Source organism: Prinia subflava, chromosome 10 (assembly GCF_021018805.1).
Source record: "Prinia subflava isolate CZ2003 ecotype Zambia chromosome 10, Cam_Psub_1.2, whole genome shotgun sequence".
In the NCBI taxonomy this organism is placed as follows: Eukaryota; Metazoa; Chordata; class Aves; order Passeriformes; family Cisticolidae; genus Prinia; species Prinia subflava.
Genome location: NC_086256.1, coordinates 23,701,142 through 23,728,393, shown reverse-complemented (window position 1 = coordinate 23,728,393; position 27,252 = coordinate 23,701,142). Strand labels below are relative to the sequence as shown.

The 27,252-nt window shown below is 42.8% G+C and overlaps 1 protein-coding gene across 1 annotated transcript in view; it reads right to left on the bottom strand.

The window, feature by feature from the left end:
* Positions 1-26,722, bottom strand: part of RGL1 (ral guanine nucleotide dissociation stimulator like 1) — a 53,644-nt gene extending 26,922 nt beyond the window's left edge. Inside the window, exons 1-4 of the mRNA XM_063407750.1 lie at positions 26,576-26,722; positions 25,508-25,618; positions 6,762-6,970; positions 1,424-1,501 (exon numbers count right to left, since the gene is read on the bottom strand). Of these exons, the coding sequence (XP_063263820.1) occupies positions 1,424-1,501; positions 6,762-6,970; positions 25,508-25,618; positions 26,576-26,602 (425 nt within the window). The 5' untranslated portion in view covers positions 26,603-26,722. The remainder of the gene's footprint in view (positions 1-1,423; positions 1,502-6,761; positions 6,971-25,507; positions 25,619-26,575) is intronic.
* Between the last annotated feature and the right edge of the window lie 530 nt (positions 26,723-27,252).

The window sequence follows — 27,252 nt, the reverse complement described above, 5'->3', positions numbered from 1 at the left end:
AAACTGCCAGAAAATTCATCACAAATTGAGCTGCCACAGGAACAGGACCACAGGCTCCATCCATTTGTCCATCCCTGGCTGTGCAAAGGTGTTATGTGCCAAGAGGGAAGAAAATATTGATGCAGCAGGAACTGACAAGGCTGGTAAACTGTATGTATGTCAGAGGAAAATAATTCCACTACAATCAAACAAACAAACCAAAACAAACACTCTCCTACTAAATGTTATTTGCTTGCACACTCCCCTGCAGGTATAAGTAAAAACTGATACATTTTGCCCAAAGCACAAGTGACACAGGTAACATCAAGATTACTTTCACTCCTTTTCTCTCCATCTCATCATCAAAGTCCTCTGGGTCCACGAAAAGGCAGCTGGGGAATTAATCCCACTATGGTTTGTACTGGTGAATATAATTCCTCACCCCCAGTATAAATCCTTCAGCTATTCTGCAGGAAGGATAAAGCTTTAGCTCATGTTTTATGACTGAGATTGGGGGATATCAGATGGTTTGCCCAAAGCTGGAAGAGACCCCCGAGCTCAGGCTGGATGGAAGTGTGGGAACCACTGGCTGTTACTGCTTGTACCCATGACATAATGCTGCCTCCTTGGTGCCTGTAACCAAGTTCTAACTACCAGCTGTTCTTTGAGGAGTTCTCATGGCAAAATGGGAGCAAAATATTTTACCAGCCAGGAAAGACTGAGGGTTGAGCTCCTATGTCAAGTCCCATGGGGCCAGAGGAACAGAAAACCAGTAATGCTGACAAGAATCAAGCATCTTCATTCTGTAATCAAATATAACCACGCATGCCACAGTGCACGCAAACCACAGATGTCAAAGTACAAATGCTGATGACTTAAGGCACATTTTATACCCAATGTCTAAAGATAAAACTCTAGGAGGATAGCCAAACTGCCTTTTTCTCATTTAAACTGCAGTTCAAAACTGCTTTGCTATTTCTTTTGCAAATGAAGATGACCTCAGAATTTAAATTTCACTCTAAAAGCAGCACTGTAAATCACAGGGCACTAATGGAAAAGATCCACATACACACACTTTGCCTGAGTCACCCTCAGCTTTGCTCTGCAGGCATTGCTGTAATGACAATAAAATCACTCGTAAACAATAACCACTTACTGCCACAGATAAGGCAGAGGAAACAAACACTCCTTTTCTGTTTAATCAGCAAAATGTTGGCCTAGATGTGTTCATCTCATGTTTAATTCCAAAACAATTTCCCTGCAAAAGATGCCTGGATTGTATTATTGGATATGTTACAAGACAATTGGTATTTGGCCTCTCCACAAGCTTGTTTAAGCATGCAAACAGCGCAGTGAATTTTCAATGGAAAGCTCTGCTGCTCATCTCCTCCTCCAAGACCAAATCCTGTCTGGGGCTTGCTTCACAGTGCAAATCCATACTTACGCCCTGAGTACCATCTCAGATTCCAAGGAATTCAGGTTTGCCACTTCTCCATGGCTTGAGGTCTCCAGGCTTCCAAACCTGTAAAGGAGATGGATGTTTAGAAGAAATTCTAGTGGAAAAAAGCAAAATCCCAAGTAGCATCATTTATATACAATTGCCATGAAGAACTATAAAGCGCTTCCAGCTCAAACTATGAGGAATCTTAACAAGTGGGCAGAATCAAGGACCTTGAAGATTACTTCATTTAGGAGGGAAAATAGCCTAAAGAAACAGCCAGTTTCCAACCTAATTTGTTAATTTATACAAAGCAGCCTGCACACAGGAGGAATCAACCAAAACAGTGTCTTTGCTCACAGCTCCAAGACCCTTCTGGCTGTTTTCACTCCATCCTTTCCCAGAGCAACATTCTAGTGTGCAAGGGGACTGTAACACATCCACCTTCCCCAACACAGCTTCTGTATCTCCAGCTCATGCCATTCCTAACAGCTCCAAGTGTTACTGCAAGGTTTCCTAGGTGACAAGTGCTCACTTTGTGCCCAAACTCCCGATGATATCAGTGAGAAAAGCCCACGATGCTGGGAAAAACACCACTGGGAGAAAGGGAACAGTGGGCACAACTCCAGCAGTGCCAAAGGGAAATCTCTCACCTGCAAGGCACAACCCTGTGCCTTGCAGGCAGGATCTTGCACTTCATTTTCAGCAGGAGTGCCCATTGTTTCAGATACACAGCTTCATAATGATCCATGAACAATTCCATGGCTCCCTACAGGCAGCTTTAATGAAGGGCAATGATTATGCACTGTCCAGAATAAGCCAAGCTGATTTTATCCATTTAGGTTTATCCATCTCAATCTGAATGAAGAGTTCAAACAAGTGAATAAGTGCTTGTGCTAAAATAACCTGGTAACATCAGACAGAGAGAACACAGTGAGATGTTTCTGTCCTGAAGGTTCATGTCAGAACTGTCAAAAACTCATCCAAAAACATTTCAATGGAAGGAAGTAATGGTAGTTTTACACTCCTCTCAAGTATTGGTCTAAGGTTTTGTATGTAAGAATCACAGACCTGTTGTTAAAGGGAGAGGATTCCACTCTCCATTGCCATCTACTCTGTAAAAGACGCCTAAAACGCATCTCACCCAGTAGGCAAAAGACACTTTTCCCCCTGCTAGGGAAAATTTTCAAAAGAAAAATTAAAATTTTATATTCAGTTTTCAAAACTTGCAGTTAATTTTTTGAGGAAAAACTATTGAGATGAGTCCCGACGTCATCGTCCTACTATTGCATGAAATATTAAATATGTCTTTGCAGAACATTAGGCAGTTGTGTTCAAACAGAGACACAAGCTGAGTTCTACAGGAGAAAAGAGCAGGCAGTTTTTTGTGCAAAACTGGAGAAGGATATAAGGCTTCCTCATGTTGCCAGATGTAAATCTCTGCCTATCTCTCATCTCTCCATGAACAGGTCATTAAATACGGGTTAGGAGGAGTTAACAACACCAGTGATGTAAAGAACAGCCTTTCTGCAGCCTTCCAGCACTCTGTTCTCACCAGCTCCCGGACAAAGAGCCTTTCACTGCCCAGCCTTGTAGGAATGCTTTGCATACAAAAAGAGACAAGAGAAACAAAAGGATCCTGTAGCCCACAGAACCTTTCAGCCTTGCTTGGCATTTGGGAAGTTACAGACTGCACTCAAAAGGGACTGACTAAGCAAATGAGACCAGAATGTAATGGGTAACACTGAATGTTTAAATACTGGAAAACAGAGTGGAAAATGCATCCCTGCATCTCTGTTAAGAGGGAGGGAGGAAAATACTCTGAGTAATTCAGCAATAATAAGAAAGGTGGTCTTTGCAACGGCCCCAAATAAAGCCCTAAAAAAGTTTGTAAGCACTGAAACAAGCCATTTGGAAGGCCAGATCCTCAGGAAAAATAAGGTGGTTTGAAATTACACACATGGAATCACAGAAGTGAAATCACTTCTCTAGATGAGTAGACAAGCCAGTTAATATAAAGGAAAAGGAGACGAAATAACAGATGCTACAGAAACAGCAGTGAGTCAAACACCACAAAGTGCTGTCCCAAAATGTGTGGCTCTGCTACTGCAGGACCCATTCCTTCGATGCTCCCCCTCCCTGTCCTCTCCATTTACCCTCCAGCAAACCACCCTCCTGCAAAAGGAATGGATGGGAAACATCAGTCTAACTTCTTCTTCACTGTTGTTACCCAGCTCCAATTCTCTCACCAAACAATCTCAATTCTCTCCTCTGTAAACTTCTGCAGACAGGGACTGGTTGCTGCTTCCTCTGTGCCTGTGCCAAGCACAGCACAGCTCCACTTCTGAGGAACACGGTTATCAGGGTAAAATGCATTATGGAAGAGAGGAATTCGGCCTCCTTCTAACCTCATCTGTACAGCTAACCCGCTCTGGCTTCCATCACACTTTGCAATACCCCCGGGGAATACCAAAGGCACCACCACACTGCATCCCCACACCCAGGGCCAGGAGGAGCCCTCTCCTCCCCTCCAGGACCTTCCATGGAAGGCTTCCACATGGAAATGCCACCAGGATCTTTTTCTTTTAACTCTCCCTGCCCACTTGTTCTAAACGACTAGAAAATATCAGAACGTACAGGGTTAAAAGCTTGGCAGATTTCCAGAGCTGTCCACTGCATTTAGATGCCAAACTCTCACAAATGCTAAAGGGATGTGGATGTTCAATTACTCCTAAACAGCTTTGGAAACACAAGTCTTACCGCTCACCCCTCAACATACCAGCCTATGCTCAAGGTTTTGTCTAGTGACTTCTAATCTATCTTAGAAGAAAACTTTTATAGGCTGAACTGGCTAAAAAATTAATAGGGCTTCTATCTCGAATTTAATCAAAAGCAAAAGGGTAATGTGAAGTCCTGGAGGAAAGAAAATAAAAAAATGCAACAACCAGATTTCTAAAACTGTTTCTAAAACTGAATTTTCTCTTAAGCACAGCACTGGATTTTTTATTTGCTTTCCTGACTCAGGGAAGAGCACCTCACCTGCTTTTGGACACCATAAATGCTTCCTGCCCCAAATTCAGCCAGCACTGCACTGCTTGGACAGGATACTCTGCACAGAGCATCAAAGGACCAACAGGTTTGCCCCCACCCCTAGGGTACAGGATATGCACATTTCCCAGGACATTTTCCCAAGAGTCTCAGGACTTTTTGTGTAAGCTGGGTTTGTGTAAGTCCAACACATTCATCAGACAGTTCTGCAGCACTGTATCCACAGCAAATCCGGCATAAATTGAATGCACTGGGCTTGGGGGTGATCCAGCTTCCACAAATACATTGTGAAGGAAGTTTTTCAGTGAGTATGTCCCTACAAAATAAAATATCCTGCAAGTGATGTGGATGCTGTTCCCTCCTCCTCTCTCCCAAGGAGCTGCTCACCTGTAAAAAGCTGGAAGGGCCTGTTTGATCTGGTCACATCACTGTTCTCCCTTGCACCAAACAACAAGAGCTCAGCACTTCTAATTGTTCCCTTACTCCACAACTCTGCTCTACCCCCAAGAATAAGAGACAGGGCTCAAATGAAACTAAAGCTGACAACAAATGCCAAAACTGTGCCGCCTTTTTTAAGAGATTGCCTTTTTCATTATTACTTCATTGGCACACAAAAGAAACTATGCACCCACTTTAGTCTCTGTACTCTGATTATTAACAAGTATCACTAAAAACAAAGTTGCAAAAATGCAGGCTTCTTATTCTGCTACTTATTCTCAACTAATCTAGAAATGAAAACCAAGCTGGTTAAAATCAATTACTATCCATCTTTTTTTTCTTTTTTTTTCCTTATCATTGGCTTTTCTTCACAAGTCCATATTCCTCAGTTACATGTAAATCATTCTAGTTTTTGCAGCTTAAGTTTAATCTGTATTTTTCTCCCAAGCCATAAAATTCTGTATTATCCATGATATACAAAGGCCATGACAAACATCCATGGATTCTTAAGCACTATGCTGCTAAGATTTGTGAGAAGGGAAGGAAGAGGCAACCTCCTAGGATTTCCTGTGGATCCTGTCATGTATTACAAAAGGCTGGAGATGATGCTGAGAAGATCAGGCAGCCCTTTCCTCTGAAGGGGGTATTGTAACTTGCTCAGAGAGGTGCACAAGCCAGCAAGAGCAAAACTGGGCTCAGAAAAGAGAGTTCTGGTCTGTGGAGACAGTTCTCCTGGGCTTTCCTGCCCTCTCCAGACATTTTCACCTCTTTAAATCAGTGTGAGAGGAGGAAGGCAGGGCCAACTTCCTTAGAGCATCAATGTTTTTATCTTCTTGTACATATCCACTGTCAATTTTCATCATTTCTCACATTCTGAACTGGAATTGGGATGGACTGAGAGCTAAGGCACAGAACAGTCAATGTAACTGGAGCCAAGTCTGCTCTCCAGGACAGCTGCTCTCTTCTCAGCTGATTGCTTACCTGTCAGGTTATTGTTATTATCTTTACTAATTGAGCCAGACAGCATTCCTACAAAGCAGCCAGGATTATCCTTTGCAGATAGGAAAGCACAGATAATTTATCCATGCCTTGTTCCTTATCTACCTAGTGGGAGAGCCAAAATTAAACCTTAGGAGTTCTTATGCCACTTCTCTGTCCTAATTACTTCATGCCAGAGCAACAGTTTCTGTGAATCATGGATTTTAAAAGTGCAGCAAATATGACACTCCCAAAATAAGAGCACCCCTGACCCAGCTGTGTCTCAGTTAGAATTTAGGGTGAGAAACTAATGTTGTGTGTTCCAAGCATTTATGCAGACATAGCAGTCATGATTTAACAGTCTGACCATAACAGCTATTCTTATAACATTTAGCAGTTCTTGGGCTGTCTGCAAAAATTTATAACTGCATATTCACATGACGTGATAGAACGGGATAGCAAATTCTTGTGTTTGTACAATCCCTGTTCCAAATCAGCAGCCCCCAAACAGAAGAGCCAGGTCTGAAAATATTGGTATCCAACAAAATCTTGGAATCTCCTCTAGGTATGACTTTGCAGCCCATGCATTCTGTTGGGTTTTTCAAGGGAAACTTGTATTAATTTTGCTGTGTTGGTCCAGTTGGGTTCTTTAGCAGCCAGACATGGCACACTTTCCTTACCTATGCCTGGATGAGTGTTGGAACGTGAGCAGCAATGTATTTATAGACTGGATGCTTATGCTGAAATTCTGGATTTTGAAGTATTCTTGACACCAGGTTATTAAATCCATGCCCACTAAAAGCAAGGGAAGAAGTTCCTGACAACTTTTCCCTGTCATGTAAATGATGGGTCCATTTCCTCTGCACAGGATGGCTCTTACCTGTCCAGAAGAAGTTCCAGCACTGCCCTGGGAGAAGCAAAGGCCCTGTATGTTGCAAGGAAGATGCTGATGTAGGAAAAATCCGCATCCCCAAAAGCTGTGAGAAGGTTCTCCACCAGTTTCTCCAAAGTTCCAGCTTTTATAGCCCTGATCTTGGATGTTTCATACTGCCTGACAGTGTGCTCTGGGGGTAACTGGTCTCCTTCACCCTACAAAAAGAAACAAAAACAAAGGGCAAAAATCAGGCAGGAGACAGATTCCTGACACTAATTAAATCCTATCTTTGCACAGGAATTGGCCATCACCAGTTACTAAATTATTTTGTTGATTTTTAGTGCTCTCCAAGCATCAAAAGCTGTATCAAACCATGGAGTTTTTAAGTAACTTTATTTTAAAACATTTCTCTGACATGCTCAAAAAAACATTCTACAATGTGACCACTATCAAGTTAAGTCATGATGCCACCATACATCATTATCTAAAAGATAATCCATTATCCCACAAAGAGTAATATTACTGAAGGGAACAAAAGTGATAATTCAGTGTTTCATTTAACTTCTGAATAAACATGAAAAATGACCATAACTTAAGCACTGGCACTTGTGATTCCCTTGCTGAAAATACCAATTTTGGGGTGTCACACAGGACCCAAGGTCAGAATACATTTGGCGCAAAAACATTTCAAGATATTTTTGTAAGGAGGGTGTCAAACTCATCTCGCAAACAAGGCATTCTAACATTTCCATTTTCTCTTAGAGTTTCCACTTGGCACAATATTTGTCTGTAAATCTAGGGTTTGGGATTGTGTGTGGGTATGTTTTTAAACAGCATTTGTTTTAAATGCTTACAGCCTGCTTGAAGTCTGAAAGAACATTTCCTTAAATTATGCCATTATTTAGAGGACAGTTCAGAGAAGTATTTTTGTGACTGGTTTAAACCCTATTTTGTAAAGTATGTGGAATAAAAATGGGATTATAAATAAAAAAGTCCAATATTTACTCAAACACCTTGATACTGAGGGCACAAAGACAGCATGTTAACAACAGTCACTACCAACCCTGGCTCAGGATACTGACAAAACACAAAGGAAAAAATAATCTATTAATAAGATAATTAAGAAGAGATACCCCACCCACTTCCTATTTGCATCATTACCCTCCACTGCTTTGGAATTGTTTCCAATAGACATCCTTTTCAGTTTTAAACAATATAGATGTCTTCAACATCATTCTAAAACTCTGTCTCTAGTATTATTTACAAAGCTCTGCTATCTCATTTCCCAACTTAATGAGAGCCAACAAACCCTTGCTGCAACATTAAAATACAACTTTGCTGTCTGTATTTTAAAAAAACAAACAAAACAGACTAGATAGGGAAGTATTTTGCTACATTTTGTTCCATAGTTCTTATGGCTTTTTAAAAGGTGTATAACTCGTAATATATTTGACTTAAAGGTGCATCTGGAAAGACATGAATTATAAAAATGAACTAAAAGTGTATCTGGAATTATGTATGACACTGTCATTACAGAAACATTATTACAGGATATGTTGTTACCACTATGTAACTGTCTTACATTCAAATTTTCTCTAAGCAAAAGTTGATTGCATTAAAAAAACCCTGCAATTCTCTTGCTAACTCATCTTACAATTATGATGTGCTTTTGACAATAACTAGTTACACAATGCAACCACTTTCAGACAGGGAAGAAAGTCTGCACCCCGGTATTTAACTCTCAATTTTTGATCCAGCAGATTGCCCCACTCACAGTGTAATGGTTTATGGGCATATTTACTCAGGGCACATAAAACCCTCTCGTTAACTCATGTGAGTATATTCAAAACAAGGGCAGAATCTGTTTCCAAGATAGACGCACAAACTTTTCCACTAATTGCAACACTACAACTTCCCCAAGACATCATGTTGGGAGAATGTTAAAAAGAAACAAAACACCCAAAAAAAATCTCACCAAAGCAAAACAACCCAGCTTCTGAAAAATCTAAAACTTAGTCAGCAAAATATCAGACTTCTAGAAATCATTGTGAGAGTTCTGGGATTGCCTGTATTTCTATTATTTTAGCAATTCTGCCTGTAAGTTTAAAAGGAAAAGGGACTTGGCAGACAAGCTCAATAACAGGCTTTGAGAATAAGACCTTGTGGGCTGAGTTTCATGCTAACAGGAAACTGCTCAGTCTGGATTTAATCAAGAGGGCATCTCTTCACTGACACAGCCAGGCTACCCAAAGGCAAAGGAGTTATGTTTGCTTTAGAGCTCTCAGCTCAGGGGAACACTCTACTCACTGCCATGGAAAACTGCTCCTAAAGCTCTTGGCAATTTTTGACAGGGGTGCACGGTGACCATGCATTGTTAGTGGTACCAACAAATGACACCACTTTTGCACCCTTTTGTGCATCCAAAGAACAAAAAAAGGAGCTCTTCATCTCCTCTTTGTCTTCTTTAGCAACGTGCCCAGCAGTCTAACAAAGACCTCAACATTTCAGGGCGTCAGTAACATTTTCTTGGTCCTCTAAAACAAACAGATATGGCATTTTATAGTCTGATTTATGTCTTTTAAAATATCACTTTGATTTTTCAGGCAACAGATTACAACCTTGATAATCTGCAAGTGTAAATGATGAGCAAGTAGCATCCTACAAGACAGACAGCCTCTTTCTAAAGCAAATATAGAAAGATTAAATAGAGGTTAAGATTAAATATCCTTGCAAATCCTTGTTTTCTGAGGCTGTGTGTGTACTGATGTGGTTTAATTCCAACAACTTTACTAACCCCTGGCAATGCTGTACCTTCAGAGGGGCCCACTGTCTTTAAGGTGATCATCTCACAGCTCTACAGCACAAAACATGACCTATGTACACAGTTCTTGCTGAAACAGGAGAGCTCCGTGCAGACCAAAACACATCCAGGCTGAAAAGCTTTGTCCAAACACTACCTGGTAAGCTCCAGTGGGAATATAAATTATCTATAAATGCCACCTTTGCCTAAATAAATGCCACAGCCTAGCAAGAGGGATTAGAGACTCAAGATAAAAAGGAAAGGTAAAACTCTGATCAGTACAGAACCAGGCTGCTACCCAAACAGACATACAGAACTGTGGTCATTGTCTTAGAAATACCACTGGAAACAATTGCTTTCACCCCAAAAAAAAACCCAGAGCTCTGCAGATTTTTTCCAATGCAAATATTATCTGCTGAGATTCTGGAAGTGAGAATTGTGGAATGACATCAATCTAATTGTTTTTTATTACGCAGACTGGAAAAAAATACTAAAGCAACTGGGATGAACAATAAGGAAAGGAGATAGCAAATATTCTTCAGTCATTTCAAACATTACCACTTCACTAGAGATTTGTTTTATTCAGAAATTCTGCAGTTATTTTCAGGAACATCTAACTAACACTTTAAAGGCATTTTTACCAATTTTGACAGATCTTTAAATACTTTTCACTTTCCTTGAAGCTTACAGCTTTTCCAGATGGAGTGTTTTCCACTCTGTTTTTATTAACTTACTGGACAGGCACCCTATGCTGGAATAAATGTGCCTGAAACACAGTAACTTGTACATTAACTCAAAATAAAGCACTCTAACCAAGATTGTCACTGCCTGTCTAAATATGAGTCTGCTTTAACCTTCTGAAAGTAGGAATTTGATGCTCTTTGTGATTTTAACCATATTTTTTTTCACATTGCTTCCTTACACACAGGGTCTCCAACACACACTCATCCTTGGGGGAAATAAAAAAAAAGGGGGGGGGGGGGGAGGGGATCAAATCATGCAGTGATTGAACTTGAAAAGCTCCAGAAATATAAACATCCATAATGTCAGTCTAAGAGAAGAAAAATCTGAACTATCCCTCATTTAACATGCAGACACACATCATTAAAGAAAACAGCAAGCTGGATGAAACAGAAGTTGTTTTGTTAAGTATTTTGCTAAAGAACAATTGCAAAGACATGAACAACTTTTTTTGACAAAGCATTTCCTTCCAACAAAGACCTAGCTGGAGTTTCTAACTGAGTGGATGGCAGTGGGATCGAGGTGTGGGTGCAGGACAGACAGACAGACAGACAGACAGACCCACGGGAGCTGACATCTGCACCAACCCCCAACTTTTGTTGACTGCTGAACAAAAAATCCCTGTGAGAAGTGGCGATTTTGTCCAAAAAGTGCCACACAGCAGTGCCTGGGCTAATCTTATTGAACAGATCCCAAGTATTCCGAGTGGGTTTGGGCCCGCCCGTTCCATCCCCACCGCCCTCAGCGCCGCGGGCCCGGCAGGTCCCACACGGTGCTCTGTGCCCGGCTGCCGGCACGGGGAAAACTGGGAATTTAGAGCACAATTTCCAGCCCAGGAATTGGGAAATCATGGCTGGCACCTCAGGGCTTGGGTGGCCACGGTGGATGTCCTGCAGACAAAGGCAGATGCTTTTCCACACTGCACTTGGAAATGAAATGAAATGAAATTACGCCAGAGCTCTCCACAGAACTCTCTCCACTAACTCTAATTTCCTCATTTTGGATGCTGTTTAAAAAAACAACAACAAAACCAAACACACAAACAAACAAACCACCATAACTCTGCATACTGACTGCACCAAACTCAGAAGCCAAAATAAATTGATGAACTCTTTCCTAAGCTACGAAAAGGAGCGGTATTCCTGGATTTCCAAAGCTCCGCCCTTTTCCTTTCCTTTCTTGCCACATAAACACCCGTTCTTGGCAGCGACCCAGAGTTTCCAGGACCAATTAATTCCATGATCATGACACAAAAGGCATTCTTGTTTTCTCCCCAGAGCTCCCAGCCTGGTCGGTATCTGTCTGAAGAGCTGGCAGCCACAAAAGCTGTGAGGCAGATTTAGAGGGAAAAAGAGAAAAGGAAAAAAGCCTCCTACACAGATGGTGCTGCTCAGTTAGAAGCTTTTCACTCGGACACCTTGCAGCGACTTAAAGTCACTCTGGGGAAAATAAGGAACAAGAGGCATTCCACGGTGCTGAGCTGGGCATTCTCGCACCTTCTGAAGCGATCCAAATTCCAATTCCTTTGGTGAATTTTGTGGGACCAGCTCTACACGAATCAAAGCAAAAGTAAAGAAGCCTAATTCACAAATCACCTCTCCCTGCATACATCTAAAGGAGTTTTAGCAGGTGCACTGCTAAACTGAATCTTCAAAGAGGTCTAGGTTAAAATGGCATTGTGCAGCTCTTACAAATGTCGGAGCTTATCCAGCCATGGGAATATAGAAATTCCTGCTCTGAATTTACCCACTCAGAAGCATCTGTGCAGCAAAGGAATATAGCTTATTATTCACTGACAATCAAGTCATCTAAGACGTTCACTGTGCTGCATACAAGGTTTTTAAAGAAAAAAAAAATCACCTGAACAGCTCCAGATCTCCATCGCTACCCTGTACAATTTATGCACTTACCTTCTTGTTGCTTCCTACCTACAAAAAGTTCCCTCTCATCCTGCCTCTCACCTCTCTTGCTAGAAAGACTTTTAACAAAACCAGTACAAGGCCCCTCACCCTCTTGTCTGATTTGGTGTCGTCATTGAGTTAACTGAACCTGAATCATCAGATTATTGATGTTTCTTTTTTGTTTGTCATGTTTCACAGAACTGCACTTCACCACAGCCCTGTTCCCTCTTAGGCATGACAGGGATGTATTATTTTCATAACTTGTATTATGAAATATTCCTTGTGGTGGTTTTGACTGGACACTAAAGCTTAGCAAGTTCCTAGTTTAAAACTGAAAAGCAAGAAAAAAAAACCAGTAAGTCAGGTAGGACTCTTAGTCATGTGCATCTTACGTTATTGGAGGACTAGCTGTCATCAAATGACATTTACTACAAACACTATTATAATCCAGAAAATAAATGTGTTCCGTACTAAGTATCTTCCCAATGTCCTTCTATATTAGAAGAAAATTATTTGTAAAACTCAGTATCCTGCTCTCTTCAGTATCTAAAACACCAAAATGTCCAATCCCTAAACCAAGTAGTAAAAAAACATTCAAAATAATAAACACCTAAGTGAGCAGAGCACCAGGATGAGGGCAAGGAAATGGGTTTTAGCGCCCATTTTGGCAGTACAATCAGCCCATTTTCTGAAGTATTTTGATTTCTGGAGCCAAAGTGTTACACAGTGTCTCCTGAGAGAAGAGCTCTACAAAGTCTCCAGGGACTTTCATAACGCAAGCAGTGCTTTATGATCAGTTGTGAAAACAACTAACAGCTTTTGCAGGTATGGATTACAGAGGGTCCCTAAGGCAGGAAAAGGCAGCTGGGGCAGCTCCCCTGTGCCCCACAAACAGTAATTACTGCTTCTGCTCACAGCCTTTATCTTAACTCCCTTCCTTCCTTCCCCGCACTCTCACAGCTTCCAGTCTGCCCTGGAAATCTGGAGTTGCCAAAGCACCCAGGAACCATGACTGGGAACCACAAGGGAGAAGTGGTGCTGAGCAGAGAAAACAAGTATAAAAGGTGGCAGACAGCTCAAACATTTCACTTGAGTCTGAAACAGCTTCTCGTGATTCTGATTATAGATTACAGGGATAGGTACAGTGCACCTGCCATCTGACAAATATTGAGAGGTTAAACCTCATAGCACAGCAAATTCTGTATTTATATACAGTATTTCTAAGCTGCCTTGATGTTAAAAATGACAACTCTATGCCTACCCTAAGAAATGCCCAAGGAAAGCTATTATTTAAATGTTTGTGAAACAGGGGTCAGCAAAGCCCTTTGTCATGTTCCTTTCATGAAAAATGCTAAAATACACTGACATTTTTTAATAAATACCAAGTGTAGCAAAAAGAGGGGATGATTGATATTACCACTAACACAGTCAGGCAGATTTCATATGGTATCATAATTTTTGACTACTAACAGAATACTTGTCCTGTGACAAGTCACACTATTTTTTATCTCCTTCCAGGAATGTAATTTAAATTAATTGTGGAGCTCATCAGCACTTTCTGCTCAGTCAGTAGAAACAAAGGTCCTGTATGAGGCAGCAGGCAACAGGGCTAAGTTCAAAATGGATTTAAGGATGCCGCAAGTAATAATTCTGTTGCATAATAGTAGCACAAATGCATATTACATAACCCAAAATGCTTTTATTCATCATAATTGTATTGTTGGCTCTCCTTTCACATTGTAAAGCTTGCTCAAACAGTATATAGAAATTAAATTTATACTGAGTCAGGAAATCAGTGTAAACTGCCACTGTATCCAGTGTAAACAACAAGGCAAGAGTGATTAATAACTAATAGTATGAACAGCTGGAAATTAAACCTGTAGGTGAGGGGAGATGAAATGCCTTCTGACAGAGGAGAAAATACTTAGCAGAAGACTGATTCATATTTTAAAGTAGACTGAACTTAGAACAAGGTATTTTTGTGGAACAACAAACACCCAAGAAATGCTGTTACACGTCTCATAATCATTACCATGAACAATCTCTAATGCCAAATTTTTCTAAGCTTTTAAAAAGAAATAGGTTAGCAGTCAATAACCACTTTTATGACCACAGCATGAAAACATACCTAAACTGCATTATAAACTTCATTTCCATGGCTGTGCTTTTTACTACCCTTTGTTTTGAAACTAAGAGGCCTCTCCAGGGTGGGGTCTGAGTAGAAAAAGATTTAATAGGAAGCTAACATTTCCTAATATTAAGTGTTACCAGCTTGAATATTTATTTACGTGCTCAAAGAGTCCAAAAATATTAACTCAATCATTAGTCCAGGCCAAACTGCATTTTTACTGCATTATCCAGACATCACAAGGGATGGAATATGGTATCTCCTGGTGTTGTTCTCCTGCCCACACAGCCCCCTATAAAGCCAGAGAGTGACTGTGTTTGGCTACCTTGTCCCAGTTGTACAGGTATTTTCTCTATGAGAAATTCTGCATTTCACTGGACCACAGAAGAGTGTGACAACCAAAGTACCACACACCTACACAAATTATTGCATTCTCCTAAACTACAGCATCAGCCATGAGCCCTCCTCTTCTGCCCCAGCACAAATGGTGTGAGCTGGCCCTGAACCCTCTGTAGATATTTGTGTTTTGGTTTAAGAATGCTGTGTTGCACTTGGACTGAAATCCTTTGGCAATGGACATAAATCAAAACACATAATTATGTGGAAGTATTGAGTCCGAATGCAAAATAAGTATAGCTTACAAGTAAGGGGGGAAAAAAAGAAAAAAATGCCAGATAAATCAGAAGTTGTCCACATTGGTTTGATTTTTCTTCTTTTCAGAGGGGGTTGTTGTTTAATTACCCACCAGGAGTTAATAGCATACCTCTGCTCTTCCCTGTCCTGCTCCCCCTGACCACCTGATGTTTTCCCGAACAAAGTGCCTGTTTTTGCAGGAAGAATGCAAGCCTCATGCTTTAAGTAAGTGTGCAAGAGTTCATTCACATTTTCTCTGCTCCAGAGAGCCAGGAGCCCGGAGCACAGCCAGAATCCATCTGAAGCACTCCATGGGAGGAATGCACAGGCTTCAGATCTGCCTTCCAAGTGAAACACGGCACTGTTACTCATGGGGCACTTCCAACAGCAGCACAAGGGCTGCCATCTCCAAACCAAAGACACCAGCCCTGCCCTAAAGGGCTTCCACTCTGAGAAACACAAAATGCATCAGAGGTACAGCCAGAGATTACTACAAACCAAGCAAACAAAAGCAGAGGTTTATCTTCATAATAATTTTCTTGCTGTATTTGCATGGAATATTTAAACCAGGTTTCAAATGCACCTCAGGAGCACTTGGTTAATTAATCTCTTTTGTACTGAAGACAACAGCTAATCCAGTTGGGTGTATTGACTTGTTTGCATCCCAACACCAACACATCTCTGAAATGTTATGAACCTCATCTGACAAGATCTGTCCACAGGAAACCTCTAAACAACTGAAAGACATTCTGCACTCAATTCGAGCCAAAGCAGAAACTCAATTTACTCAATACATGCAAGCTTGTGTGGGGCATAAACTATATTTAGGAGGGAATAAAACCCTAGCTAGCTCTAATGTGGTGGTCTATTTCTGCTTTAGGATTTATAGATACTAACAAGGAGCCACTGGGATGTGGCAGTCCAGTGAGATCTACCACGAGCAGATCTCCAGTTTGAAGCCCAAGGGCTATCTCAAAGCATTCAATCATTCCATACTGTTCAATCCTTCTGAGATCTTTCAATGGAAAATGCCACTTAGTAAAAAAAACAAGTTGTTTTACCTGCACAAAGAGCCCATGGACAACCCAGAAAGGAAGAAACAGCTACTGACTGTAAGAATGTTGAGTCTCCCATAGGAAGAAAGGCAGTACAAAGCAGGTGAGGGGGTGGGAGGGGAAAAGAAAACAATCCTTTAAACTGCTTTCAGACAAAAACAGGTGGGAAGAATGTAAGATGAAATATAGATGAAATACACCGTAATAACAGGATTACTCCACAAAAGCACTTGAAAGGCCTACACCTCCTCAGTGCCATTGTGGCCCAGGGGCAGCACCGGTGGCTGCTGTCACAGCCGTGTGTGTGACAGCCATGGAGGTGGCACAGAGGAAAAAGTCAGAACTCCCTCAGTCTGCAACTGAGCAGAGCAAAAGTTAGTGAATGTCACCATGCAAAGTGGCACAAAACTACACACCTGAGGTGCAGCTGCCAAAATCTCATTTTGATTGCCAAAGCTGCTGAATGTGAAACAGATGGCTTATGCAATCAAATGGAGATAAAAGGGAGAGGCCAGAAAAAAATGTCTGCTTGAAAGTCCTGCTCTGAGAGGTCCCAGGGGGGCACACAGACCCAAGAAAAGACCTGAAGGATTACAGGAGGTAGAACATTACGTATTTCAGCACAACTTGCAAGTGTCAACAAAAAGTAAACAAAGTCTGAGGAGCCCACATGTAGAGTACCCTGTTCTGCTCAAACTGCCTCATTTTTAAAGCAGCTGTAATGAAGCTGAATGGGGTAAAGGAAAGGGCAACCCACACAATTCCTACTTTTTGCTTTACACACATGAAAAAGAGCAAGATTTGAGCAGCCAGAGTTCTCCTTAACCAGGACGAGGTTGCAGGGCTGCTGGAAAACCAGCCCACACCAAACTCCTGTACCATGTGGCAATATGGCCCTGACACCTCCTGGGCATTAAAGTCCTCCTGATTTTTTTTGATAAGTACCTGTGTTCAATCTTATTCTACCTCATTAAACATTTGCTGCAAACAAATTGAAACCAGAACTTTATAAACAGCCATACATAATAATTGTAATTTTAAATCAAACTAGAGGTTTTCCCTCCTCTAACAACGGCCAGATGCAATAGAGGAAGGTGAAGAAATAACACCCATAACGTTCAGAATAACAACTCTAAAGGAAAAGACTCTTCTCAGCTGCAGAACATGTTTATTTTGTCCCTACATCACAAAAATTAATGTCTTGTGTTTTGAATCTCATGCATTTGTTCTCATTATGTATATAAATGTTCAATCCTTTCTGAATCCTCCTGGACTGGGTTGGACTCGATTACTTCTGCCAGCAACCAAGTCCCTTCAGGTTAATTACACACAATGTAAAATCCCTAGTTTCTTCCCCCCCTTGCTTTAAAAACCACCCTGGAGATAACATGTCCCTTCTCCATTCACTGTTTAGAAGGTTTTTCCTTTATCCTCCTGCTCATTGCCAGAACAGAGCCTCCGTCCTGTGAGGATTTACTGTTAAACCTGCACATCAACCCCAGTTGCACCAAGACACAAATATAAGCCCTCACCTTTTGGTGTCTCCAAATCCCTTTCCACTTGTGGATCCCCTTTCTAGTTCTCCTACCTTTGAGATAAGGGAACAAGCACCAGGAACAAGTGAGAAGTTACTGTCATCTCCCTAAGAGTATTTTCTAAGCTTCACTCCCCCCTTCCCTGCTGTAACTTAATATTTGAGCTTCCTTTCACAACTGCTGTTGCATGGTGGGCAAATGCTTCCACAGAACTCCGGACTCACAAGTCCAGGTCTTCTCCCCAGATGGTTTTAATTAATTCACTTCTGGTCCTAAATTGTTTCCATGTGCTGCTGTGCCTTGCTAAGCAGCTGCTCCTTGCTGCATGTGTCACATGTGAAGATATCCATGTGATAACACTATGAAGCCACTAAATAAATATTACCATGCAGCTCTGACAGCTAATCCATCTCTCACAACTTTTTTTAACGGTTCAAAGCCTTCAGCAGCCTCAAAACCCCAGCTTTTTTGAAGTCACGTTGTCCCAGAAGCACTTTTTCCCCATCTCTTTCCCACCTCCACAATGAAAGGGGAACCTCCCAAACCCAGTCCACAGCACTGAGGCTGAATTTTAATCCTACCCAAATCCTACTTTTGTGCTGTGGTACATTACAACATCCAATACAGTCAGTCTGGAGAAAATCTGCAGCCATGCTTTGAAAGTTATTTGGGTGAAAGGTGCTGGAAGAATGGAAGGCCATTATCACTTCACTTGGATATGTTTCTGCTTTCCTTGCAGTCCCTAAATTGTCACCTATTGGTGGCATGGTGCTAAACTGAAGTACAGAATTCATGCATTAGCATGAGTTCAGTTTGATCCAAGGTAAAAGGATTTCCATAAAGAGTAAATGGATTTCCATGTCCAAAACATGTAATTCCTCACTATGTCTTTAAAATTTTATTAAAAAAAAAAAGTCATTAAAACAGAACACACATCCTCATACATCAATAAAATTCCTATTCCATAAGGTGTAAAAACTTAACACAGACTTTATGGTTGAGCCCTACATGCTAGTGTACCACCCAGGAAGAATTCCAAGGCACTCTGAAGAGCTTGTAAGGCCACTGAACATAGTGCCTTCTGGGGTGACTCAAGGGCAAAAGTACTGGGAGACTGCAGGAGCAAACCATGACACCTTCCCAGGGACAACAGCTGGTGAGCTGCTCAAGCCTTCAGAAATGAGGTTCCAACTCCCTTCAGGAATCATCTTTTACAATCTCTGATACTATCTTAATGTGGTATTAACACTCAGCCATCACAAACCTTTTGCCCCTGCTTTACTACACAGTAACTACAAAAAGACAAGCAAGAGCAGGATCCACACCGAGTTAGTATTTATTTACTCCGTTACACAAAATAACACAAAATAACCCCATTTTGTCCAAGGGGCTAAGCCATGATCTGACTACTTTGTGCTGGCTTCTTCATACAGGTGCACCCCCTTACGGTGCTGGCTAAAGGAAATTATATATTTTTAAAACAGCAGTAGTAACAGATGCAAGTTCAAACATGCATTTATACACATTTTTAATTAGCTTTACCAAGGTTAAATTTAAATCCAAGTGTGACTAACGTACTTGAAATGCTTCAGCCTGTTCCTTAAATGAAGGCATCAAAACCCAAACAGTGAAACTAATGGTTTCTCCAGGGCTGTTCTCTGTACAACATCTCAGTCCAGTTCATGTGCTGCATCTCACAGGCTTTCAGATGACACATAGCCACATTCCTTGCCAACTCCTCCTTAACCCAACAAGTGACCTAGATCTAGCATTCAGGAAGAAAGTGCCTGTTCCTTTGCAGAGCAGGCAAAGTTTGGGGATCATTCCTTTCACTTACTGCTTCTTAAAAAAGCAAATAAAATAACATTCAGTGATGTCAGCAGCAGGACAGTTATGGCACTGAAATTTAGGCAGAACCTGTAGCATCCAAGTAGCACAGTTTTTAAAAACAGTCATCCTGGCTGTCAGAGGAATTCCCAGGGGAAAGCATTTACAGCACAGAATGTCATTCTAACCCTGCATGTCACAGGTAAATGCCAAGGGCAAGCTTTCTCCATGAGCAGGCTGCCTGGGAGATAGCCAAAATGCAGACACACACAAGCAGTGCAGCAACAGAACAGTCTCCAGCAGCTTTACTCAAGAGGCTCCCTTAACTCTTGTTACTCCACTTAATGCAAGGATCATTAGCAAGAGGTGCCCTGCACAGCCCCAGCAAGGGAGGCTGCCCCCATCTCTCCTGGTTCCTCATGGCCATGCCACGGTATCCCAGCCCTAACTCAGCCCTCATAACTCCACAGGGTGAAAGCACTGCCACCCTGTCAGGCTTTGGCAGCTTGGAGTGGGAGGTTTCACACTCAACTGAGAGCCTAACACAGTGCTACAAAGCCAGTCACCCTTCTAATTATGCATTTTGTATTTGGAACTGGGAAAGCAAGGGACAGTAATCTTTCAGGCTTCCTTTTTAAAACTCTTAATAGGCTCAGTTTCCATTTTTGAGTGTCTGTTGCACACACAGCCTCTATTAACCAGCTGATGACTGTATCCAAGACTGCTACTTAGGATATCCCTGGAGCCTAAACCAGGAAGCAAGGAGAAAAATATTCCATGAGAAGTCATTAATAAGGGCTGTGAATAGCACCGTGGTACTATTACACCCACAACTGAAGGAAGGACAGGAGGAAAGAGCCTACTCCAAACCAAAAGACAAGCTGAGTGAGATGCCAAAGCTTTCTTTTGGATAACTGTGTACATGTCTATAGGTAAAATCACTAAGTTCCCTCTGAATATGTTACTTTGTGGGTCTCCAGCACCCAAGAGACATCTTCCCCCAAGCTGAACCAATGTGAGCACACCCCATCCTTCTTCCTTCTCCAAGACAGCTCCTCAGAGGCTTTGGAGTGCACAGCAGCACAGCTCAGTATCCAGAGGAAGCCTGTCAGCTCCTTGGGAGCTGCTTTTCTGCTTCTACCAAATATACGGCCAGAACTACACCCTGGCCTTGGTCTGGGCAGTCAGGACAGGCTGAGGGAACCTGATTAAAGGGTCTGCTTTAGCCCAAAGTGACCAACACATGCTCTAAATCAAGAGGAAGGACAGCAAGCTGCAGCAAGGACAATGATCAGCCAAGCCATTGCCTGCTGCTTCCACAGGAAACTACACTCAACCAGAACATCTGGGATTTAAGGGTAAGATGAAAAAGAAATCACAGAGCTGGCTCAGAAGGGCATGTGGGAGGGCAGGAGCAGGCTCAGAGAAAATGTGAGGTTTTGCTTCTCCCTAAATGTTGATGATTCCAGGCACCACTTGAATCTCAACCCATAGTTAGGAGGTCTGTGCAGGAAAGAAAGAAATCCAGACTAAAACTTATTTTCTGACATATTGATCAGGCCAGAGAGATGGTTGTGTCCCAGGTCCCAACTGGGATATAGATTACTTAGCCACAAGTTTTTGCAATGTTTTTCTGTCTGAACTCTCTAGCACAAGCTTCCCACCAATGTGTGTGACTGTGGAAGTGTTTAGAAGCTAAACCTGTGGTCACAGTTTTCAGTGCAAGGCAATCACTTGTGCTTTTAAAAAAAAAAAAAAAAAAAAAAAAAAAAGGGTAAAATTTTATAAAATTTAAAGTTTATTTTTAAAACACCACAAAATTCCCAGAAAAGGTAATTATCAAATAGCAGTGCTAAGAAAACACACAATTATTAAGTGATAGATTTGCTACTTTTTAGCTTTTCCCTGTTTTAGCATTTTAAGGTAGTGAAAAGCACCCCTCTAACAGCAGTTCATTGACAATTTTGGAAGAACATGTTCTGCTATACACCCAACATTATAATATTAAAGACACTTTAAGACAAGCTGTATTTTGCAACCATCTCTGCCTGAACAAACCCAGAGCCAGAAGTTAAGCTGTACCCAAAATAGAAAGCAAAAAGTAAAACTCAAGTTCTAAAATCTCCTCTAGATGTGTAATCCGTGCCTAATGAAGCCAGGCAGCCTGGCCATGAGAGCAAACTGTTTATCTGTTATCTGAATATTTAAGACTCAAAGCAAGAGGAGTCCATGTCATCCATCAGTAAAGCAAGGAACGTGATGTGAGGATGTGCTCTGAAAGCTCAGCAGTCATTTCAGGTGTGGAGAGTCAGCACCGAGGCTTGGGGAACTCCAGTTCCTGGCTGCATTTCCTGTGACCTGCCCCACTAAATACTCGCACATTTCAGCTCTCTTCCTCACTCCTCCCCAGATGAAGGACTCGGAAAGGAAAGACATTTGCAGGTATTTAGGAATCCCTCCTGACTGAGCGCTCATTCCTCACCTTTCCCTCCTCTCCCAGGGCTGGCCAGCGGTGGCCCATCCCTCCCTAACTCCTGGAAGGGGCAGATAAAGCACTGCAGCTGCTGAACAGGGGCCTCGACAACAGCCATTTCACAGCATTTTAAAACCTCGTTTGCTTTTATGTTAGTAATCTTGTCCACCCGACCACACCACTACCATGCCTCTATTCTTCCTGCACCACTCTTCCCCCTCCCCCAGTTCCCTCCATCTCTCCACGTACTTCTCTACCGCTGCTTTTTCCCTTCTCTTCAACTATTTACTGTTTTCCACAGATCACCGGCTGGAGTTTACCTTCCCACGCCATTGGCACTATCGGCATATTGCTCCTGGCCACAGAAATTCAGGTATTTAGCGGCTGATCTACTCTTACATCCACTCTTTGGCTGCTCTTACCTACTTCTGGCTACAGTATGACCCAACTTGTCTCTGTTTCATTTCACGGGTACCTGGCCTTCAGTTCAAGATCAAACTTGATCCCCAGAACATTGTCTTTTATGCTTTGGTGCCTTTTCTTCACAGACAATAGCACCATCCTCTTTGACATCCAGCCTCCCTATATGGCCTGCATTCACATCCTCAGAGGGAAGCAAAGTCCCATTTTTCAGGCTCTTTCTGAAAATAAAGTTTTAAAACACAACATTCTCTTTCTAACCACATCATTCAAATTCCTTGCTGTACTCCCAAGCCTTCCCTTCCAGTTACCAATATGCCTTTTTTTCTGGCCTGACATAATGCCAAAGTGATGACTGCCCACCCCCAATCCTCCTCATCTCCTCTTCTGAGTGGGTTCCATCCATATGTATAAATCCCTACTTCTCCATCCTTTTCTATCACGAAGATGTCAGGCCGTGTATCTCAGCTTCCATGGCTTTTGTAGCTCATTCCTCTCTCTCCAGGAGACACCAAAACCCACTTTGTTTAAAAAAAACCACATTCATGCTTTCTCTGGTTGAATCCACTGTGTTTGGCAGGGATTCTCTCTCAATATTTCTAGAAGGTACACTTGACTTTTGAAGCTTTGATACCAATCATTAGCTAAGACCTATGTACAGACAATCCTCTTTAAATATCACCCCTGCACATTCTTTTAAGTCAAAACAGTGCTTTTGTGCAGCATCTCTCACAATGCTGAGCTCCCACTAGAGCTTTTAATATTCCCTAATACTCTAGTGCTTAAAGTCTTAAGCTTCACTAAATATTTAGTGACTAAGTATGTGGTGACAAAGCAGTGGCTATTATTAGCATCCTTTGATGTGTAATATTAAATTTAAAGCTAAGAAATTCAGTGATTATCCAAAAGCCTCACAGTTGTGAAATTTTGGAACTGCTGATGCCTGCTTCAGTCACAGCCTGTTTCTCTTTCACTTTTGTTAGTTGTCGAAGTTTGAAACACAAAAAGGACATTTCTGTATTTCAGTAGGCAAGTGTTTATGGTGCTTCAGTTGGAACCTCATGATTGCTCTTTAAACAATCCATTCTCTCATTACATGGTCAACCATTCAGTGACCCTGGATGGGTTCTTAGGATGGAAAATTTTAAGGAAGGTTTATTAGACTTGGCCTGTCACAACAAACCAGGAGAAGCTCAGTGCCTCAGAAGGGCTCATATTGCTTAGTGGACTTTCACAGGACACAAAGAAAAACACTGAGAAAAAGTTTTCAAAAAAGGAAATCCAGGCATGCACATGATCGATAAGAGAGTTACTATGTTTGGTACTGTGAAGGCTCAATACTTGCTGATGTACTAATAGGTTGTTGACCTTCAGTCTTCAACCTAAGCCTGACTTAGAGCACCAGCAAAAAAATTAAGACCATCATTGCTAAACACAACACCTTGTTAATTTAGTGCTAACGAGTTTCAAAGCATAGAAAAAAACCCCCATAAACCCTTATAAGCTCCAGATTTAAAAAATAAAAAGTCACCCGATGACAGTTCTAAAAGAGACAATTTGGCTTTTCAAAGCCAAACTGCTGGGGGCAGGGATGGCTCTTCATAAATAATGCTATGGGTTAGAGGCTCTTTATTGATTTCAGGACCACAAAAAAAGCCATTAATAAAACAAGATCACAAGAAGAGCTTAAAATACTTTATGTTCTGAAGAGCTTAAGGGAAACAAACAGCCCCTATGTTCCAAAATATTTTTAAATAATACACGTAAGATTCAGGCTTTTTGGTCATGAAAGTGGCCAGACTGGAAGCCAACGTCACAGATTTATGCCCGGAACAGGTGTGGATTTCTGACACATTGTCTCCTTCCCCACAAACATTCCAACCTGAAAAAACCAACAACAGCCTCAGGAACCTGACAGTCACTGCCCTGACCCTGCAGTCCCTGGTCCTCCTGTTGGGATAGGCAGCATCAGCTGTGGGGATGACCGCAGAACAGACACGCTCCCTTCCTCTGAGAACACGACCAAGGCCTAGCAAACTCCTTCTATTACAAGGAACAACACAGCCCAAGCAGGAAAAAAATCTACTTGTCCAAACTATGTTTATGGGACACACACATTCAAAATGATCTTCACCTCTTACAAAAACCAGCCGGGAAAGTTGCAGCAGCTCAAATATGCTTGGTAGTATTTTTCCTGGTAATAACAGGAGGCAGAAATAGGAAATCTGCCACTCAAAGGAAGCAGATTTGAAATTATCTGTTCTGATTAGTACTCAATGTACTTCTTGGAAACACGGGGAGACTAAGCACTATCTGTATGCAGGACAGAATTTGCCTATTTTTCCTGACTCTGGTTTCATCTATGCTGTATTGCTTCATGTCACAGGAGCTCCACAAGAAAATGACTGGACATAAATCTCAGGGCACTTTTAAAAGCCTTTAAAATACCAACATGGATACTGCATCAAGCCAACTTCTTATATTACTGCCTTTAATCCCAAGGAAAAAAAATAAACACAACAAAATACTGTGGAAGTTACAGGCATCTCCTGCAGACCTGGCCCCAAATGCCACAGCACTGATTCCAATGAAGTGAGGAAACTTTTTATCAGCTGGGGACTTGGCCTGATTAAAGTGAAGGCACTCAGCAGCGTGTCAAATCAACTGTGTGCATTTAAGCTCATTTTACTTACCATTAAAACCTTCGTGCTTTGAAAAACAGTACAGAGCTGTATTTCTTGCAGAAATGCAATTAATTTCTCATCTGGCTAAGGAAGCAATACAGAAATAAGACCCAAACCAATATTCCCTTAAGTTCAGAGGAAGTTGTGCTGACTTTGAGGGACCTTCACCAGTCAAAATAACATAACTATTTGTTTGGAGACCTGAGATAGGATCCTAAGAGCAGAAATGAGCCATAGTCCAGTCTGAAATAACTGTTCAATGTTTAGCTCCCTGGGCCATAAGCTAACATCCTTATTTCTGCACCAAGAATCACCTGATACCACAGCTGCTCAAATTGTTTTCACAGGTCAGGAAAAGAGGAAGAGTCAACACAAGGAGAGTGTAATTTCAGATGACCCAGGCAGACTAGTTCAGTGTTTGTTCTTTTTTTTTTTTAAATCATGAGAGCAGTCAGTGCTAGAAGTTAATATTGTAACAATTTCTGTGGAATTCAGCCGCCTGGAGACTGCTCCGAAGTCCATGAGCCGCCCTCCCTCGGTGCTCGCCTCACTTACCCCCAGCCACCTCGCTCCTTTGTTGGCAGCCTGCTGGATCTGCACTTTTTTAAGGGTGACGTTGTAGACGGCTCCATCTTCTACCTCTTCACCCCCATCCTGAAATGTGGTCTGCCGGGAAAAGGAGAAAGAAAAATAAGATGAAAAAGCACGTTTTCCACTTTCTGCTGACCACAATCTATCCCAGGTGCTCTGCTGCTCCAGGCAGAGCAGAGATGGGCAGCACAAAGTAAACACAACAATCAAAGCAATCCAGGATACCCTTAGGTTGACGGAACACTGGAGATATTCTTGGCAAGCTGTCCTTTCCTGTGGTATCGAGGTACCCTGACTTTTCATTTCACTGTTTTTCCCGGACTAGCACATATTTTAAATAGCTGCATAGTCTTCTAAGGAAAGAGTTTGGTTTTGATTAGCAGTCGTCTCTTTCCTCCCCTCTTTTCTCCAGCAATTCATCTCTTTGGCCTTTCGTTTAGGGAAGGATTCGCACTTTTAAAACTGCTGAATTACTTCGGCAGACAGCCTTGAGTCTTTGAAGCTACAGAGCATTTAAAACACAGCGACATTCTAACTCTCTCGAGGAGAGATCTGAAGCGCTTGTGATTTGTTCTTCCAAAAACCTATTATTACAAGCACAAGAGAGAAAAGCCAAGAGGCTTTAGAGCCGGGGGGGAGGGAAGAAGAGTGGTTGAAACTCGTAACTAAAAAGCAGAGGATAATAAAGCAGAGGGCAGCGTCTCCCGAACTTCGAGCCAACGCGTGATGTAGCGACTCCGCTCGGAACCGGGCACGGCGTATCCCGGTACCGGGCACAGCATCGCTGGGCACGGCATCAGCCGGACACGACACCCCCGGCACTGGCACAGCATCGCCGGGCACGGCATCAGCCGGACACGACACCCCCGGCACTGGGCACAGCATCGCCGGGCACGGCATGGCTTGGCACGGCATGGTCCGGCACCGGGCACGGCACGGCTGGCACTGCGCCCCGCTGGGCAGCGGGACCGCGGCAGGGCAGGGCAGGGCCGGGAGGGGACGGGGCAGGACGGGGCAGGGACGGCTGGTTACCATTTTGGCTCTCCACAGCAGTTTCATCCTCGGTGCTTGCCGGGGCCGGGTCGGACGCGTCGCGCTGCGCCCGCCGCGGGCCGGGCCGAGCCGAGCGGCCCCGGGGCTGCGCGGGAGGGACGGGCCGGGGGCGGGACGGACGGACGGACAGACAAGGGGAGGCGGCCCTGCCTGGCACCGCCTCGGCCCGGCCCGCTCGGGGTTTCCTGTTTGTGGCCGCAGCCCCGCTCGGCGCTCCGTGCCCGGCAGTGCCCGCGCTGCCCCGGCTGGCCCGGCCGCCTCCCCGGGAAGCGCCTCCTCCTCTCCCTTCCCTCCCCTCCTCCCCTCCCCTCTCTCCGGGCACGGCGGAGGGGCGCAGGGGCGGCCGCGGGTCAGGTGTTCGGGCTGCCGTAAGGAAGGAATTTTAAGCTATGCTTAACTTTAAGAACTCACTTCTGCCAGTTGGGAAGTAAGGAGATTAAAGGTTTTAGTAAGCCCTGCCCGGCAATCGGCGACACTGTCCTCACCTTTATTCCATATCGCTCACAAAGAAGTCCCCAGGAGCCACGAGCACCTCTGTGGATGCTCTGGCTGTAGGAACCTGGACAAGACACCCTAGAAACCCCACTAACTTCATTGCCTCCTGAGCTGTCTTCAGTTACCTTTTAGGGACTTTAAATAGGGATGATTCAAGTGCG